This window comes from Eubalaena glacialis, chromosome 19, assembly GCF_028564815.1.
Source record: "Eubalaena glacialis isolate mEubGla1 chromosome 19, mEubGla1.1.hap2.+ XY, whole genome shotgun sequence".
Lineage (NCBI taxonomy): Eukaryota > Metazoa > Chordata > Mammalia > Artiodactyla > Balaenidae > Eubalaena > Eubalaena glacialis.
The window spans coordinates 28,209,031-28,226,914 of NC_083734.1; the positions used below are offsets into that span (position 1 = coordinate 28,209,031).

General features: G+C 47.2%; 1 protein-coding gene across 1 annotated transcript in view; it reads left to right on the forward strand.

Annotated features, from left to right (window-relative positions):
* C19H17orf67 (chromosome 19 C17orf67 homolog) overlaps window positions 1-5,136 on the forward strand; it is a 32,941-nt gene extending 27,805 nt beyond the window's left edge. Inside the window, exons 4-5 of the mRNA XM_061174991.1 lie at window positions 2,615-2,751; window positions 4,709-5,136. Of these exons, the coding sequence (XP_061030974.1) occupies window positions 2,615-2,731 (117 nt within the window). The 3' untranslated portion in view covers window positions 2,732-2,751; window positions 4,709-5,136. The remainder of the gene's footprint in view (window positions 1-2,614; window positions 2,752-4,708) is intronic.
* The last annotated feature ends 12,748 nt before the right edge of the window (window positions 5,137-17,884 follow it).

The window sequence follows — 17,884 nt, forward strand, 5'->3', positions numbered from 1 at the left end:
ACTCTTACTTAAGAAGCATCCTATTGATTTATCATTTTTCTGGTGTATCATTTATATGGGATAATGCAATGAGAAACAATACACAGAAAACTCACAGCCTGAACTGGCTTTGGTGAAGATCAAGCCACGTTGGGAAGAGGTTTACCCTGAACCTGGAAGTGACACTCCTGTTGATCGAGGGCAGGGCAAGAGCACACTGAGGGAGAGGAGGGGGCGAGACAATAACTGCATGCAAAGGAACGATTGCTCCTCCTCCAGCTGGATCAGTGTAGTCAGTGGTCGATGGTCAACGGATGCATAGCCCAAGAAGCCGGCTCCTTTGCAGCAAACATCAGTAACGGCTATCATTTATGCTGTTTACTTGCTTCTAAGGGCAACAGCACACCCCTCATACGCCACCATCCTGGTACAGCTGCTGGTTTTCTCCACCCTGTCCCCCATCCATCCTCCACCTGGCTCTGCCCGGCTCCGGAGGTGGACCCCCAGAAACTGCATCGCCTGGATCCCTGGCCGGCTGGCTTCTGCGTGGGCTTGGCAGGAGATGGAGGGCACGAGGAGAGAGAGGATGGGGTATTTGTCTTCTGCTCTTTCCCTGCTTTACAGAGGCTGAGCCCTTCCCCTGGGCCCTGCAGGTCTAGGCATGGCCGTGGGGCTTTTCTCTATTGCTAGTCCCTGGGTACTGGAATGTGCTTTGGTGGTTCCCTTAACCCTGTTTACACGGCTGTGAATGGTTCCTTCATTAAAGTTCCTTTAGGTGAACCATCTGAAGGAGAAATTGTGGTTCTAGAGAAGCTCAGAGACCAACAAAGCTTTGTTGTCAGTGACAACCATGGACCAGGGCAGGAGGGGGCCCTCTCTGCTGTTGTGAAGAATGGCGGGAGGCGGTAGATCCCACCAGGAGGTGTCCTCACTTGCTGGTTACAGTGACATTATCCAGAGCCACAGACCAAGCCCAAGGGGTAGTTGGTCATCACCTTTTCCCTCCTTGCAGGAAGGCAGTGCTGGCGAAGGCCTCTGAAGAGCTGTGGCCCTTTCAGGGCTGCATTTGGGCAGATCAGTCTGTTAGGTTGGAGCGGAAATGGTGGGGGGATGTGGGACGTGGTGTGGGCGGAACGGGAGGTAGAGTGACGGATGGAGGGGTGAGGAAGCTGGGACAGCCTGGGTGGCCACGGTGGAGACCCGACCTGCAGAAGTGGCAGAGATGGAGGGAGTCATCTGAGAACTCTTCTGGAGATAGGCTCAGGGTCCTCACACTCAGTCTCAGGATGAGTCTGAGGGAGACATGATGGTCCACGTCTGGCTCGGGTTCCTGAGTCAATGGAGAGGCTGGTCACAGAGATGGGCAGCACCGGACAATCAGCTGCTCTCTGTTGTGGACACCCCAACACATAGAGCCAGTTACCTTTCATAGACATGGAATCATACAACATGTGGTCCTTTGTGACTGGCCTTTTTAATGTTTTCGAGGTTCATCCGGGTTGTAGCATGCATCATTCCTCGTAATGGCCATATAGTATTCCCCTTGTATGGGGATACATTACATTTTATTTATCCATTCATCTGCTGATGGCCATTTGGGTTGTTTCCACTTTTTGGCTATGATGAATAATGCTGCTGTGAACAGCTGTGTACACGTTTCTGTGTGAACATATGCTTTCACTTCTCTTGTATACACAATTGCGGGGTCAAATGTTTACTCTATTTAACATCTTAAGGAACTCCTAGGCTGTTTTTACAAAATGCCCCTTTATCCCTAGTAACATTTTTTTGGCTTTAAAGTTTATTCTGTTTGATAATAGTATAGCAACTCCAGCTTTCTTACAGTTATCCCTTACCTTTTAAAAAAGATGATTTTATCACAAATGTGTGCTGCCATAAACAAATAAATATATTATTTAGTTATGCATGTTTTGAGCTTTATTAAAATGGTGTCGCACTATAAACACTGTCTTCTTGGACTTACTCTTTCCACTCGTTATGCTATTTCTAAGACTCATCTATGTTGTTGTATGTAGCTATAATTAACTTTTTTCATTGCTGTATAATATTCCATGTTGTGACCCTACCATAATTTATTTATCCATCCTCCTGTCAATGGATAATTTAACATGTTTCCAGATGTTTCCAGAACTTTGCTACTACAAATTTATTGCTGCTGTGAACATTCGTATCTGCTGTTGTTCTCAAAGTGACCAGCAGCATTCGCAGCTGGGAACTTGTTAGAAATGCAAATTCTGGAGCCCTATCCCAGACTCATTGAATCAGAAACTCTGAAGGTGGGGCCCCAGCAATCTGTAGGTTTTAACAAGTCTTCTGGGTGATTCTGCAGCCTGATGAAATTTGAGAATCATTGCTCTAGGGTATAAACAAGAGTGAAATTTCTGGATTGCAGGCAACCGCTTGTTTTCCAAAGTGGTTGTTCCATGTAACTCTCCATCAGCAGTGTCTGTGAGTTCCCATGGATACACACCCTCTCAGCACTTAGGGCTGGTGGTGGTTTCTCCTCCCTGGCTGTGCTGCCCTTTCTCAGAACCACAGCTGTACCCGGCACATGGGCAGCTCGACCATCAACCGTGAATAAAAGCTTCTCTTCGACGTGGGTTTGTTTTGACAGGAGTACATGCACCATCTGCTCCGCCTGGAGCACCGCGCTGAGGAGCAGTTCCTGGAGCATTGGCTGAACCCGCACTGCAAGCCCCACTGCGACAGGAACGTGGTCCATCCTGTGTAAGCAGCTCGGACCAGCCCCCGGTACGCTCCTTCTCCCAGGCCTTCTGTTTCAGGGAGACGGCGGGGGGCAGTGCAGGCATGGCTCGGGGGCCTTCGAGAGCATGGTGTTAGGGGAACCAGCGGGTGAGCTGGTTATGGGCTGGGGAATGGGAAGAGCAAGGCAGGAGAGGTTGGTGGGAGCCAGCTTGAGAGGACCACTGGGGACGCGCACGGGGGCCTGACTCCTGCTGAGTCACCAAGAGATCCCAAGTACGGGAAGGATGTGACCCTATTTGCCATCCAGAAAGGGTCCCTCTGGGATACAAATCTGGAGAAACATGGCTTGTTGAGACTTGGGTCTCTCCAGGTGGGGTCAGCATCAATGGGCTTGACTGCTGACATCCATCACAACCGTCACCATTGTCACCAGGATCAGCAACTTCTTTACTGCCTTCCCACAGCCATCCAGACTGGGACTCTGCCCAGCCTGTCCCATCTTCCCTCTTCTTCTGGCTTTGCCCTTTCAGTCCCCCTGGCCTGCATGGTCCAGCAGTCCCAGCACAGCCCACCTCTGCACCTCTGTTCCTGCGGAGGCTGTTTGCTGCTTCGCTCACAGTGTGTCTGTGTCCATCTCCTCGTCCCCTTTCCAGTTCTTGCTAGATTACATAACAAAATCCCTTCAGAGGTTAAGCCTAGTGAGTTTCATTTCTCCTCTGTAATTTGTATGTATTAAGCAGGACAGGATATAACTGGGTACTTGATCATTTGTTGTTAAGAGAAATCTTGTTTCCTTGTTTATTTTGTGCTGCTGTGAATTGACACAGGAACACTCCCTTTAGAAGATTGCTCTTTATAATTTTCAGGGTGCTATCGCACAAAATCTCTCATTTGATCCTCTTAACACCCCTGTGTCATTGCAGGGCGTGTGTTTTAACTCTGTTTCATAGGGGACCTAACTGAGCATGATTAAGCTACTAAGTCATGCTGGGCAGTAGTTGGTATGCCTGTCTTGTCTTCTGACAACTCCAAATCCTGCAAGCTTTCCGCGGGCTGTACTGCTGGAACCTGGGGGTGTATGTCTGTGTTGGGGATGGGGGCGGGCATGGTCCTCGTGAGGGGCTTTAACAAACAGTGAGAGGAGCATCTCCTAGGAATGGAACAGGAGTTCTGCTTTTGAGGGCTAGGGACTGGGTTGACATCCTGCTCTGGTCCCCACTGACTCTGGATGCCTGTTCTAGGTCAGAGCTTCTCCCACCCCTGGCACCAGGGACCTTTTTCCTCCAGCACCAGAAGCCCGCTCTTGGCTTCTTTCAGAACACAGCACTGCAGAGTACTTAAGAGCTCAGACTCTGGAGTTGGGTGGACTTGGGTTTGGTGCTCTGTGTTCCTGCTCTGTGACTTTGGACAAGTCACCTAACCTCTCTGAGTCTCCATTTCTATATCTGTAAAATGGGGTAGTGATGATATCTACAGAGCCTGGAGCATAGTGACTGGCTCCATGAGCAGAGGCACTTGTCACCATGGTGCAGGCCAGGTGAGGGGAGAGGCTTCCCAGACGCTGGTGGTGGCGGGGTGGGGTTGCTCCTGCCAAACAGAGGATTCCACGGAGGCCTCGCTCCAGGCAACATCCATTTCGACCAGGAAGACCGGGCCGTAGTGGCTGGAGGGATGGGTCAACTTGGAATTTGGAGTCAGATAGCATTCAGATTGTGACTCCACTTCGGAAAAGATTCCTAACTTCTGTCTCGGTTTCCTCACCTGTAACATGTAAGAGTTCCTCCCTCATAAAGCTGTTCTGAGCATCAAAAAAGTCAGTGCATGGAAAACAGCGCTGCCCTGGCACATGCTAGGAAGTGCTGAGGAAATGACAGCTTGATAGCTGTTTCCTCCTCCTCCCCCTCCCCCCTTCCCCTCCTCTCCCTCCTCTCTTTCCCCCCCTTCTTCTTCTTTTTTATCAACATCATCATCACGTTAACATTATTTTCTTGTTCTTTTCCAGCAAGCATTTTGATAAACAACGGCCCGGATACTATTGAAACAAGATGAGGCTCCTTTCGTTTCTTTTTTCAGCTGTGGAATGGACGTCTTCAGGTTTTGTGAATTGTGGGCACAGCAAAGGTTGCCTTGGGGATTGATGGCAGATATTTACGCTGCTTCATTTGACTAACCTGCACAACTCATTAAAACCAATCGCTTAACCTATAGGCCCCCCTCCCTCCCCCGCAATGGCCTGCCTACTGCTGTGGAAGGGTGCGAAGAAGGAGAATCTTTCCTGGGGCTGGTGGAGCTGGGACCTCCAGAACAGGAGAGGGGTTAGCGAGGAAGCCTTGTTCAGCTAAGTAAGCACACCACTTGGGGCGGCTGGGGTTTTGGTCATTGCTTTTTTTTTTTTTCTTTCTCTCCTTTTCTGCTCTAATAAACACTGGTGTTAAGCCTGCTTTCCATGGTGTCTCCTTTCCTTTCCTACAAGAAGAGAAGCAGAGGTTTTTCTTCCTTGTTTATCTTTGTGACTCCAGGATCAGAAAATTTACTGTTCTTTGAATAGGTGAATGGATAAAAATGCAAACACCCAGCAGTTTTTCACAAGAGCCATCTCTTTTGGTAAAGAGATTATTTACCTAAGGCCAGCTCTGGAAATAGAGCCATAACAGTACCAGCTCTACACCCTGGTCTTCTAGCCAAGGGGACACTTCTTGTGGAAAGTGGGTTGCAGCTTCTGTATCCTAGTGCCCCTCACCTGCCCACAGACCCCAGAATCAGAGATTGGACTATCAAAGACCAACAAAAGCAGAAATTGGGAGGGCAAGGGAAAGTGGACCAGGTGGTCCTAGGGAGAATGTGACATCCTCAAAAAGGATAAGGAGAGATGCTCGTCCGCCCTGGGCTACAGAGGAGGGTCTATGCCAGGGGAGCCGGGAGGGCTTGTCCAGGAGAAAGTTACTGAGCTTCTCAATAATGATGATACTAACATTTATTTTATCTCTATTATGGGCTGAATCCTGCACTAAGATTTTTACATACAGCACCTCATTTAATCATCACATTGCAGACAAAATAATGTTGCCTGCCATTTCAGTAAACAGTGAATGTTGCTGGCCATCCAGCCATCAGCCACTGAACTGCCCTTGGACCGTGCGTCCTGAGGGGAATTCAGGATGGAGAAAAACAGGATACTGACCCTAGATAGTGACGATGCATATCTAAGGAATACTTTCAATGAGCCCAGACTTGCAACTTCCCAAACATCGAAAAGCACTAAAATCATTAACTTGAGATGTCTGGTTTTTTTGTGATTAGCAGTAATCTTTCAATGTTCAGCTACTTGTGTGTTTGCTTTTTTTTTCCCAGCAAAAACTCCTGTGTATAAGGCTCCTCCCTCACCTCTTCAGAGCAGTTCTCAGAGCTATCTGGGAGGCTGTCTCCCAGGCGATAGTCCTCAGTAAGGTCCCCGAATAAAACTTAAAATATTTAGGCAGTGCGTTTTTCCTCAGTCGACAACACCTACTCTGTGCAGTAGCTGTGGTTATTATTCCCACTTTATAGACGAGAAAACTGAGGTTTACAGAATTTAGATAGTGTATTAGTTTTCTACCTCGGCTGTAACGAATGACCAGAAACTTAAAACAACACACGTTTATTATCTTACATTCTGGAGGTCAGAAGTCCCACCTGAGTCTCATGGGGCTAAAGTCAGAGTGTCAGCCTCTCTGCAGGCTCTCGGGGTGAATCTGTTTCTTTGCCTTTTCCAGCTTCTAGAGGCTGCCTGCCTCTCTCATCTTGTGCCTTCCTTCCTCCGTCTCCAAGGCCAGTAATAATGAGTTGAGTTCTTCTCACACCATATCATTCTGACCAGCTCTCCTGCCTTCCTCTTCCACTTTTAAGGACCTTTGTGATTACATTGGGCCCATTCAGATAACCCAGGACAACCTTCCTATCTTAAGGTTAGTTGATTAGTAACCTTGATTCCCCATTGCCACTCAAGGTAACATATTTACAGGTTCTGGGGATTAAGATGTGGACATCTTTAGAGGAGGCGTTATTCTGCCTACCACGGGCTACCAGAGCTGGAATCTGACCCTAGGAAGCCCCTCACTACTCTGGTCCCCCCAACCATTCTGCACCTCTGCCCTTAAACCTGAAATCCATCTGCCTTAAGTGGTTAAATCGTTTTCTCACCTGAGCTCCTTGAGTGCTCAGGATGTGACTTTAATGGGACACTATTGCACCTCCCATCTAGCAGGGGCATCGTTTGAGTGCCAGACCCATTCCAAGGACTCTGAAATTTAATACAGGGAGTTGTATGGGGCGTAGTGGCAGACAGAACCGTCCTGCTCAGGCCACCACACCACCTGTGTCTCAGGGTGTTTTCCAAGAAGTTGGAGCTGCCACATGTGTGTGGGGGACAGGATGCAAGGTAATGACACTGATAGGTTCCAAAGAAGAGCAGGAATGAAGCAGAATTAAAAATAAAGCAGACCCACAGGGAGCCAGGGTCTCACATCCCAGCAGAGAAGGAGGGGCCTCCTTGAGTTTCTAGGAAACTTGGACACAGCTCACATCTCAGGGGCAAACACTCCTTTTATGATCAGAGGGCGTTCTTCTTCTATCAGATAGACCCTGATTTTCAACCTCCTCCCCTGGACACACATGCCGGCTGTGCTTACTTTACCTGGTGCACACTTCCCAGAGGCCACAGACAAAGGGGCTAGAGCTCTGTGTTCACAGTGAGCTCACTCCACTGTCGCCTCCCCACCTCACAGCAGCTTCTCAGGTGGAAGGTGAGTGAGAGCGAGGGCACCTCAGGACAAACTTGACAGCAGCAGAAAACAGGCTTGGAGCCAGACTGCATTCCAATCCTGGTTCCACCAACTGACTAGCTGTGTGCCCTTGGGCAAATTGATTAACCTCTCTGGGCCTCAACTCCCTTATCTGTAAAATGGGAATAATAATAATAATACTTAGTTCAAAATGTTGTGATTATTCTTTTATTGAGTAGCACTCCATAAAAGTAGCCATTACTATAAAAAAAATTCTTGGGCATTATTTTATCAATCAAGACAAATTCTCACTCTCTATTTATATTTTAAAACTTCTTATTTAGAGAAGAGGTAGAGAGTGGTTGGGGGAATCCAGAATACAGAAGGGCTGTCTCCCTACTTGAGAAAGAGTTGTCATCTTTACATTATTGAAACTTCCTATCTCTGAACAAGGTCTATCTCTCCACTTATTTAGGCCATTTTTTAGCATCCGTTGTTACAATTTTATAATTTTCTTTCTAAAGATTGTGTTCTGTGAGCATTATTCCTGGAGGCCTTGCAGGACTCTTAAAATTATAATTGGAATTTTCTATTTATTTATTTATTTTTGGCTGCGTTGCGTCTTCATTGCTGTGTACGGGCTTTCTCTAGTTGCAGCGAGCAGGGGCTACTCTTAGTTGCGGTGCGCGGGCTTCTCATTGCAGTAGCTTCTCTTGTTGCGGAGAGTGGGCTTTAGGTGTGCGGGCTTCAGTAGTTGTAGCACGTGGACCTTAGAGTGTGTAAGCTTCAGTAGTTGTGGGGCACAGGCTTAGTTGCTCCGCGGCATGTGGGATCTTCCAGGACCAGGGATCGAACCCGTGTCCCCTGCATTGGCAGGCGGATTCTTAACCACTGTGCCACCAGGGAAGTCCTGGAATTTTCTTAAAATTACATTTTCTAGGGAATTCCCTGGCAGTCCAGTGGTTAAGACTCTGCACTTTCACTGCTGAGGGTGCAGGTTCAATCCCTGGTCGGGGAACTAAGATCTTGCAAGCTGCCATGCAGCGCAGCCGAAAAATATTAAAAAATAAATAAATTTTAAAATTACATATTCTAGTTGGTTATTCTGCTGTGTATAGGAATAATATTGATTTTTATATATTGATTGTGTCCAGCTACCTTTCTGATATCTCTTATTAATTCTAATACTTTGGGGTTTTGAGAGGGTTACTATGTATGACATTTGCTCCTCTCCCAAGTTTAGAACAAATTGAGAAGTAAATGCAGGAGTCAGATGGACAGAGGTACAAGCTATCATCTTTATTACTCATAAGGTTCTTTGGAAAATATGGGTTAAATCTGTGGCTACAATAGGCTCTTTAATACCCCATTCTGAAACAGGAGGGAAGGAGGCAGGGCACAACATTTAAAAGAATGACATAGCCCGAGGACATGACATAAACTGATGAGAACCAAATAGGTCCAAGATGGTGGAAGATTTGACTTCCAGCAGACCTTGAGCCTCATTATACGCTCAAGCCTCATTATACGTAATACATTAGCGTCCGCTAAGTGACATACCGACCAGCGCCACGACAGTTCTGAGGCCAACCATCAAAGATCAAAAAGTGGGCGTTGGTCCATTTCCTGGACACCTCCGTCCCTTCCCCAAAATAGCTGGAATAAGCCTCCCGCTCATTAGCCTATGAAATTACCCACCCCTATAAAAACTGACAACCCCAAACCCTGGGGCTGCTCTCACCTTCTGAGATGGCCCACACTCTCTCTGGGAAGTGTGTTTCTCTCTAAATAAATCCACTTCTTACCTATCACTTTGTCTCTCACTGAATTCTTTCTGCCATGAGACATCAAGAACCTGAGTTTCATTAAGTCCTGAGACCAGGTGTGTGATTTCAGTTAAAAGAAGGTGCGTTTAAGTCCCAATCTGAGTAACACAGTTTCAATTCCAGAATTAAATGTACCCAGTTGCAGACAGAGCTGGAAAACTGCAGGCCCTGCCGTTGTAAATATCATGGAGTAGAGGAGCAGAGGATGAGAGTTTCCTATGGGCAGGCTGGTTCCCCAGGTGAGTAGAAAGGAGGGTACTGGGCTGTGCAGGCTCAGTTCCTTCTCCAAACTTGATAAATTACTCTTTTAGGGTGGGTGAGGGAGCAACTAGAGGCCAGGGGTGTTATTCTAATGGAGCTACCACCATGAAGAAACAGGAAACAAATGTCCCTCACATATTGTAGGTTCCATCACATTTTCTATGTAGAAAATCTTATTGTCCATGACAATACTGTTTCTTCTTTTACAAGAGGTATAACCCTTATTAGTTTTTCCTGTCTTATCACTGTACCTAGGACTTCTAGAACAGTGTTGAACAGAGGTCATAATAGTGTCTTCTTGCCTCATACCTATCTTTAAAGGGAATAAATATGATTGCTGTAGCCTTTTGGTAAAAAGCTATTTTTGGGCTAGGGAAGTTCCCGTCCATTCTTAGTTTGAAAAAAAAATTATAAAGGGGTATTTAATTTTTTGAATGCTCTTTTGCATTAATTGAAATAAATATACTGAGAGTTCCTTGGTGGCCTAGTGGTTAGGGTTCCAGGCTTTCACTGCTGTGGCCTGGGTTCAATCCCTTGCGCAGGGAACTGAGATCCTGCAAGCCAAGTGGCATGGCCAAAAAAAAAAAAAAGACCGTATTATTTGTAACAATATTAATGTGATAATAATAGATTTTTCTAATGTTAAACCATCCTTAAATTCCTGAGCTAGTACAGCTTGTCAGGGAAGATTTCCTAGAGGGAGAGCCTTCATTGATTGTGAAGTAATTAGCTGGACAAAGGAGATGGAGGTGGGGAAGAAAGGGAGGGAAGGGTAAGGGCCAGAGTTGTTGCAGGTAGGGGCAGCAGCAGGTGCAAAGGCCCTCAGGTGGGGAAGGAGCCACTTTGTTGTAGGAGCTTCCTGAAAGCCAGTGTGGCCTCACCTCTGAGGAGTGAGTGGAGAGCGTCTGAGACGAGGTGGTAAGTAGTAAGTCTCCTCCAGTACGTTACCCTCTGCACCAAACCTGTAAACTCACCTGACAGAAAACAAGTCTCTGCCTCAGAGAGTTTTCAACTGATTAAAACTGACAACAGGGCTTCCCTGGTGGCGCAGTGGTTAAGAATCTGCCTGCCAATGCAGGGCACATGGGTTCGAGCCCTGGTCCGGGAAGATCCCACATGCTGCAGAGCAACTAAGCCCGTGCCCACAACTACTGAGCCTGTGCTCTAGAGCCCACGAGCCACAACTACTGAGCCCACGCGCCGCATCTACTGAAGCCCCCGTGCTCTAGAGCCCGTGCTCTGCAACAAGAGAAGCCACCCAATGAGAAGCCCGCGCACCGCAACGAAGAGTAGCCCCCGCTCGCCGCAACTAGAGAAAGCCCGTGTGCAGCAGTGAAGACCCAACACAGCCAAAAATAATAAATAAATAAAAATAAATTAAAAAAAAAACTGACAACATTTTTTGTGTGGTTCAGTTTAGGTAGTTTAAATCTCTCTGTTTCTCTTTTAATTAGATGTTGGCCCTGCTTTTCCTCTCTCCTGGTCATGTCAAGGTTCCTCTTCTCTTCTCTTTGGTGGTTTAATGGGCAGCAGAGAGAAGTTGTTCTCAAAGTGTGGCCCTAAATGCAGCAGATTTCTGTGTATTAATTTTGTAACCTGCAACTTTACCAAATTCATTGATGAGCTCTAGTAGTTTTCTGGTAGCATCTTTAGGATTTTCTATGTATAGTATCATGTCATCTGCAAACAGTGACAGTTTAACTTCTTTTCCAGTTTGGATTCCTTTTATTTCTTTTTCTTCTCTGACTGCTGTAGCTAGGACTTCCAGAACTATGTTGAATAAAAGTGTCGAGAGTGGACCTTCTTATCTTGTTCCTGATCTTAGAGGAAATGCTTTCAGCTTTTCACCATTGAGTATGATGTTAGCTGTAGGTTTGTTGTATATGGCCTTTATTACATTGTGGTATGTTGAGGCCAGTAGGGAACTTGTCAGATATGCAAACTCTCAGGCCCCGGGGGCTTGAGGCCCTGCAGTCTGGTTTTAGTGAGCCCTCCAGGTGATTCTGTGACCCGAGAGGTTGAGAACCACTGAGTTAGAGCTTCCTGATGCTATGAGAAGAACCCAAGACTGAGAGCTGGGAGGCCTGGGCTCTGGTCCTCTTTATTCATTTCTCCAATAAATATGTTCTGAGTACCTACTGTGTGTCGTGCACTGTTCTAAGCCCTGGAGACCCAGAAATGAACAAGACAGACAAGGTTGAATTTTTTATAAAAATTTTAAAATTCATACATATATTAATATAAACCACCATTTCAACCATTATAAAGTATACAATTTAATGGCATTTAGTACATTCACAATGTTGTGCGATCAATTGTTGTGCAATCTAGTTCCAGAACATTTTATCACCCCAAAATGAGACTCCATGACCATTAGGCAGTCATTCCCTGTTTGTCCCTCTCATCTTCCCCTAGCAACCGCCAGTCTGCTCTCTGACTCTATGAATTTACCTATTCTGGACATTTCATGTAAATTGAATGATGCAATATGTGGTCTTTTGTGTCTGTCATTTTTCACTTAGTATATGTTTCTAAAAGTCATCCATGTTGTAGCTTATGTCAGTACTTCATGCCTTTTTGTGGCTGAATAATATTCCATTGGATGGATACACCACATTTTGTTCACCCATTCATCACTTGATTGACCATTTTGGCCATTTCCACTTTTCAGCTATTGTGAATAGTGCTGCTATGAACATTTGTGTACAAATTTTTGTTTGAGTCTCTGTTTTCAATTTCTTTGGGTGTATACTTAAAAGTAGAATTGCAGGGTGATATGGTAATTCTATGATTAACTTTTTGAGGAACCACCAAACTGTTTTCTATAGTGGCTGCACCACTTTACATTCCCACTAGCAATGTATGGGGGTTCCAGTTTCTCCACATCCTTGCCAACACTTGTTATCTTCTGTTTTATTATAGCCTTCCTAGTAGGTGTGCAGAGGTATCTTACTATGGTTTTGATTTGCATTTCCCTAATGACTAATGAAGCATCTGTTCATATGCTTATTGGCCATTTGTATATTTTCTTTGGAGAAATATCTATTTAAGTCCTTTACTTATTTAAAAAATTCAATTGTTTGTCTTTTTGTTGTTGTCGTTGTTGTTTTTGGCTGTGCCACGGGGATTGCAGGATCTTAGTTCCCCGACCAAGGACTGAACCCTGGGCCACAGCAATGAAAGCATGAAAGTGCCGAGTCCTAACCACTGAACCACCAGGGAATTCCCTTGTCTTTTTGTTATTGAAGGGCTGATGTCTTTGTAGTGGCTAAGAGCAGTGTTTACGTGCAGAGTTCTTGAAACCTTGCTGGCACACGGTAGGTTTGTGCCATGTAATTGATAGCCCGTATTATACATGAGATGAGATTAATGATAGTAACTAAACACGAAATTATCAGAGATGAATAACTGCTGGGAAGAAAACAAAACAGTGATGCAATAGAGAGTGACTGGAAGGCTATTTTAGGTTGGGTGGACAAGGAAGGCTTTTCAGAGGAGGTGACACTTGAGCTGACACCGGAATGACACAAGGAGCCAACTGCGGGAAGATCCATGTACAGGAAGAGCATTTCAGGCTGAGGGAATGGCTGGGGCAAGACGGGAACAAGTTGGCCAGTTCAAAAAACTGCATGAGAGAAGGACGGGGCTGCCAAGGTGGGCGCTGGGCTTTCCCTGCATGGGGGTCCTGGCTGATGGTGACAGCATGAGGGGGCATGAGTTTTGGAGTCAGGAAGCCTAGGTGTCCAGGTCTCTATGTATTAGCTGGGACACTGGGGACAAGTTACTTAGCCTATTTGGAAAAGCCCTCCGTTTTCTCATGTTAAATGTGAGGCTGGTTATATTTATCTCATGGGCCTGCTGTGAAGCTCAAATGAGATAAAATTCAGAGGGGGGAGGGGGACACACACTTTAGATGATATTAATCACAGGTGTGTGCAGCAGGGGGCGCTCAATTGCAGTCTAGCTAATCCCCTTGTATTGGCCCAAAAGAGCATGGGCGGTTTTGAAAATACCTTTTTGTGGTGTTGGTAATGGAAACACGACCTGTGCTTTTCTACCTCAGCATTGTGGTTCATACAGCCCTCGTAGCCTCCCTCCTACCTTCCTTGAAACTTCCTTCAAGGTCTTTGAACCTTCTTTCAAGGTCCAGTCCAGCTGAGCTTTTATTGAGCACCCCTCCCCACTGTGTGCTAGGCCTGGGGCTCTGCAGGTAAATGGCATGGCCTGTGACTTCAAGGAGCTTCCATGCCACCTCCTCTACAAGGTTTCTTCCTGCTGCAGCAGTTAGAAGCACTGCACGCTCTCCTGCACAGCTGCAGCACTTTATCCTCAGGGGATAAAGGAGGTCAAGGGAAGAGCTTGGATTTGAAGTCCTGGTCTCCTCCTTACCAGTATCCAGGGTACACGGAGCCCCGCCACGGTGGAGAGCGCTCTGAAGCTAGATTGTGGGGCTGAATCCAGATCCACCACTCATTAGTAACTTAACCTCTCTGTGCCTCAGTTTCCTCATCTGTGAAATGGAGATAATAGTACTTCATAGGATCGTGATAAAGATTCAATCTAGTTAATTGTAATATAGATAAAGCACTAGATGAATGCCTGGCAGGAAGTGTTATATAAATATTTGCTTATTAAAATAAATAAAATCAGTAAAACATTAGCATTGTGACATGGGCAAGCCACTGGACAGCCAGAGCCTCAGTTTCCAAATCTGTCCATTGGGGCCACTGTGAGGCTCCAGTGGGATAATATATGCACAGTGCCTGGCACAAGGCAGCCCCTCCACAAAGCTGGCTCCCTTCCTCCCTCCCAGCCCTGGGTCCTGCTGGGGCCCTGTCTGCCTTTCCAGCAACCGCTCAGGACCAGAGAAACAGAAACAGGCCTTATCTGTAGCCCAGAGCCTGCACTGTGAAGGTTCTTAGGAAATGTATGCTCTATGGAATTGGAAAAGGAGAGAAGAAATTGGACATGGTGTGTGTATGTATCTGTGTGTGTCTGTCTGTGCCTGCGCTGGGGCAGGCGGTGGGCACACAGCGCTGGCCACCCCGCAGCCCACACAATGCTGCCGGGAGGACAGAGCGGTTTCATCCAGCCCAGGGCAAGGGCGGGGCGCCGGGGCTGCGAGGGCCGGGCCGGCCACTAGGGGTCAGTGTGTCTCCGCCGCAGGCCGCTTACCTGACTGGGGCAGGCGCCCACTGACAGTTCCTGACAGTTTGTAACATCTCCTGCCTAACGTTAAAAAAAAAAAAAAAAAAAATTAATTAATTAATGTATCTTTCTCCGTAGCAGAGAAGGGAGCCCAGACAACCGAAATAACAAGCCTCTCTTTGCAGGAAAATGCAGGAGGTGGTTAAACCGTCCCGTCCTTCGCATTCCTGGGCTGAAGGAGTAAGAATCCAATTGTGGTTTCTGCTCTGGTTATCTTGGTGCCGCCGAGGGTGCCATGGGGGAAAATCTGCTGAATTCTTCCTTTTCTATTTTCTGCCTCGGCGAGGAGGAGGGCGTTAATGCCGGCTGGCAGTTACTTGAAACTGAGATGGATGGTAATGGGGTGTGTTAACAAACAAGGGCAGGAAATAAAGTGTCATATTTTCTGGAGGGCGAACCGCTCCCCGGAGACAGAGCGGCAGGATTCTAGTGAGGAGACACTCTGAAGAAAAACAAAACAACAACACAAAACTCTGCATAATCTGCTCTCTCTCTGTCTCTCTCTCCTTCCCTTTTTGGTGCCTCTTTGGTGAGACATAAATTCTGTCTTATCCTGGGGCTGGCTAACAGGCAAATAACTGGGCACCAAAACAAACAACAAAAAAAACCCAAACTTAGATTCCTGCTTCAATGTTTAGTTATTTCTTTGTCTCGGGCTGAGTCTGGAGATAAAGAAGACTTCAGGACGTGGATGTAGACTTCACCACATCAGAGCTGCCCGCCTGGAACCCAGTCCCTGTGTGATGGTGACCCCCCCTCCTCAAGCCCACTGACCCCACTGTTGGATGCTGTGAAGCTGGCCCCTTACTGGTGCTCTTGCAAATGAAGGAAACAACCTCGCCCCATTCCCTGCACCCTTGTCGCCCTCCTGCGTGGCACCTTCTTGATTCCCCTGCAAGAACCCAAGGCTCCCACCAGCCTTGTGTCCCCCTCCCCCGCTGTCCCTTGTGTAGAACCATATCACAGCCTCTCTGAACAATGTGCTCTTTGAAGGCCTGGCTGCCATCTCCTTCTTTGTGTGCCTAGCACCTGGCGTGGTGCCTGGTACATTGTTAGTAGGTGCTTGATATATGTTTGTGAATGAATAACTGGTGATGTCCTGAACCCCCCGGCTAGAAATAATAGGACCAATGTTTATTGAAGACATTCCCTGTCCTAAATGCTTTGCACGTTTTCTCTCATACAATCCTTACACCATCCCTGGGAGACAGGAGCTAGCATGTTGTTATCATCAGCATTTCCATTTTACAGATTTGGAAGTTGAGCCTCGCAAGAGGAAACCGCCGACTTGCCCACCGCCATGGAACCTGGTAACCGCAGGGCAGGGATGTACCTGGTGATCGGTGCTTCAGGACCTCTGCCTACTTGGATGGCCCACTCCCTGGCCCCTGGATCCCTGGCATGGCACTTCACACTAGCTAACTTGTTCTATTATAGAGGCGTCCACTCCTTGAAGCCAGGGCTGTGCTTGCAGCTTCTCTGTAGCCCTCAAGAGAGAAAAGACCAATCAGGGCAGGGGCTGGAGTCCTCTGGAAGCGGGTCCCTGGGTTTGGCTTTGGTTTAGACTGAATGGATCCTCATGGGTCCTGACTACTCTGAACTCTGGAGCCACACTGCCTGGATTCAGATTCCAGCTCTGCCACTTACTAACAGGGCCCATCCCTTAACCTCTCTGGACCTTGCTGTCCGCATTCGCAAAAAGCGCATAATAGCAGCACCCGCCGCATAGAGCTATTGTGGGGATTGAATGAGTGGGTGTATTTGTGTTGAGGGTGCTGGGCACTAACATCTACTGCATGTTAGTTGTTCTCATTGGAGACATGGACACAGAATCTGCACTTTTTGCTGCCACTTCTGAACTGTATGCTTGTCCCTATACTGGTCATCAAATGTCTGTGGGCCTTACAATGCCCTTTTTTCATAGAAAAAGTAGTCATTCCATTAAAAACAAACAATACACCAACAAACTTGCACCTTTGAGATCACAGAGGAAGGCGAACTTTTGGTCTTGCGCCTTAGCCCTCCCCTTCATGTCACATATTAACATATAAATCAACAGGGGATGCCCATATAAGGTCTGGTATTCAATACATTCAGCTTATGGCTGCTTTGGGTGGACATACGTTCACAATTAATGAAGCCAGCCAGCTTCTCCGGATGGATATAAATACTCTAGGAAGAGAAAGCCAAGACCAAAGGCTTAGGACACCCCGTGCCGGCAGCAGCAGCTCAGGCTCTTCCTGTGCGTGATGCAGCATGACTCCATCCTTAGTCCTTCCTGAGGGCTGGGTGAACCCACCACAGACACATTTTTGTCAGTGTTCCCAGTGGTGTCACCAGATCCCATGTTCTCTAAGACTAGAATGCATGCTATTAAGTCTTCTCCAGAAAGGGCACAGAGAGGCATGTGGGTGTGGACCCAGACCACTGGGGAGTGACTCTCATGGATATCACTCAGTCTCCAAATATCTATGGAGCACTTGCTATACCCTTGGGCACAGTACTAGGTGTGGGGATACCAGTGGGTCCCTGTCTCCAAGGAACAGGCAGCCTAATGGGCAACAGCTAATGGACAGGAAATGCTGTTATGTTGAGTGCTGGGAAGGAGGAGGCCAGGGTGCTCTGGGGTTTATATGGGGGTGAGGGGGCCCTACTTTGGCCTGGGGATCAGGAAGGTTTCCCAGAGGAGTGTTAAGCTGAGTTGTGAGGAATGTACTAGGCAGAGAGAGGGCCTGTTCAACACCCTGACATTGAGGAGAAGGTGGAGGAAGTGTGTGGGGCTGGAGTGAAGAGGCTCCCAGGGCAGGGAGCATGTGCGGAGGTAAGCCTGCACATGTAGGAGGGCAGAGCACATGGTGCCTTAATAGCCACCTTAAGGACTTGAGGATTCATTGCTATCCAGCCAGGTTCTTTTTGCCCGATGGGCAGCGAGCCGAGACACCGAGGCTTGCAGCAAAGAGGGTTTATTTGTAAGGCAGCCAAGTGAGGAGATGAGAGAACAAATCTCAAACCCACCACCCTAAAGGCAAGGGGCTCGGGGTATTTATGGGATAACAAATAAAGAAGCAGGGTGCTCTAAGGCATGGGGAGCGTGGGGAAACGTGATTGGAAGAAGGTGTAATA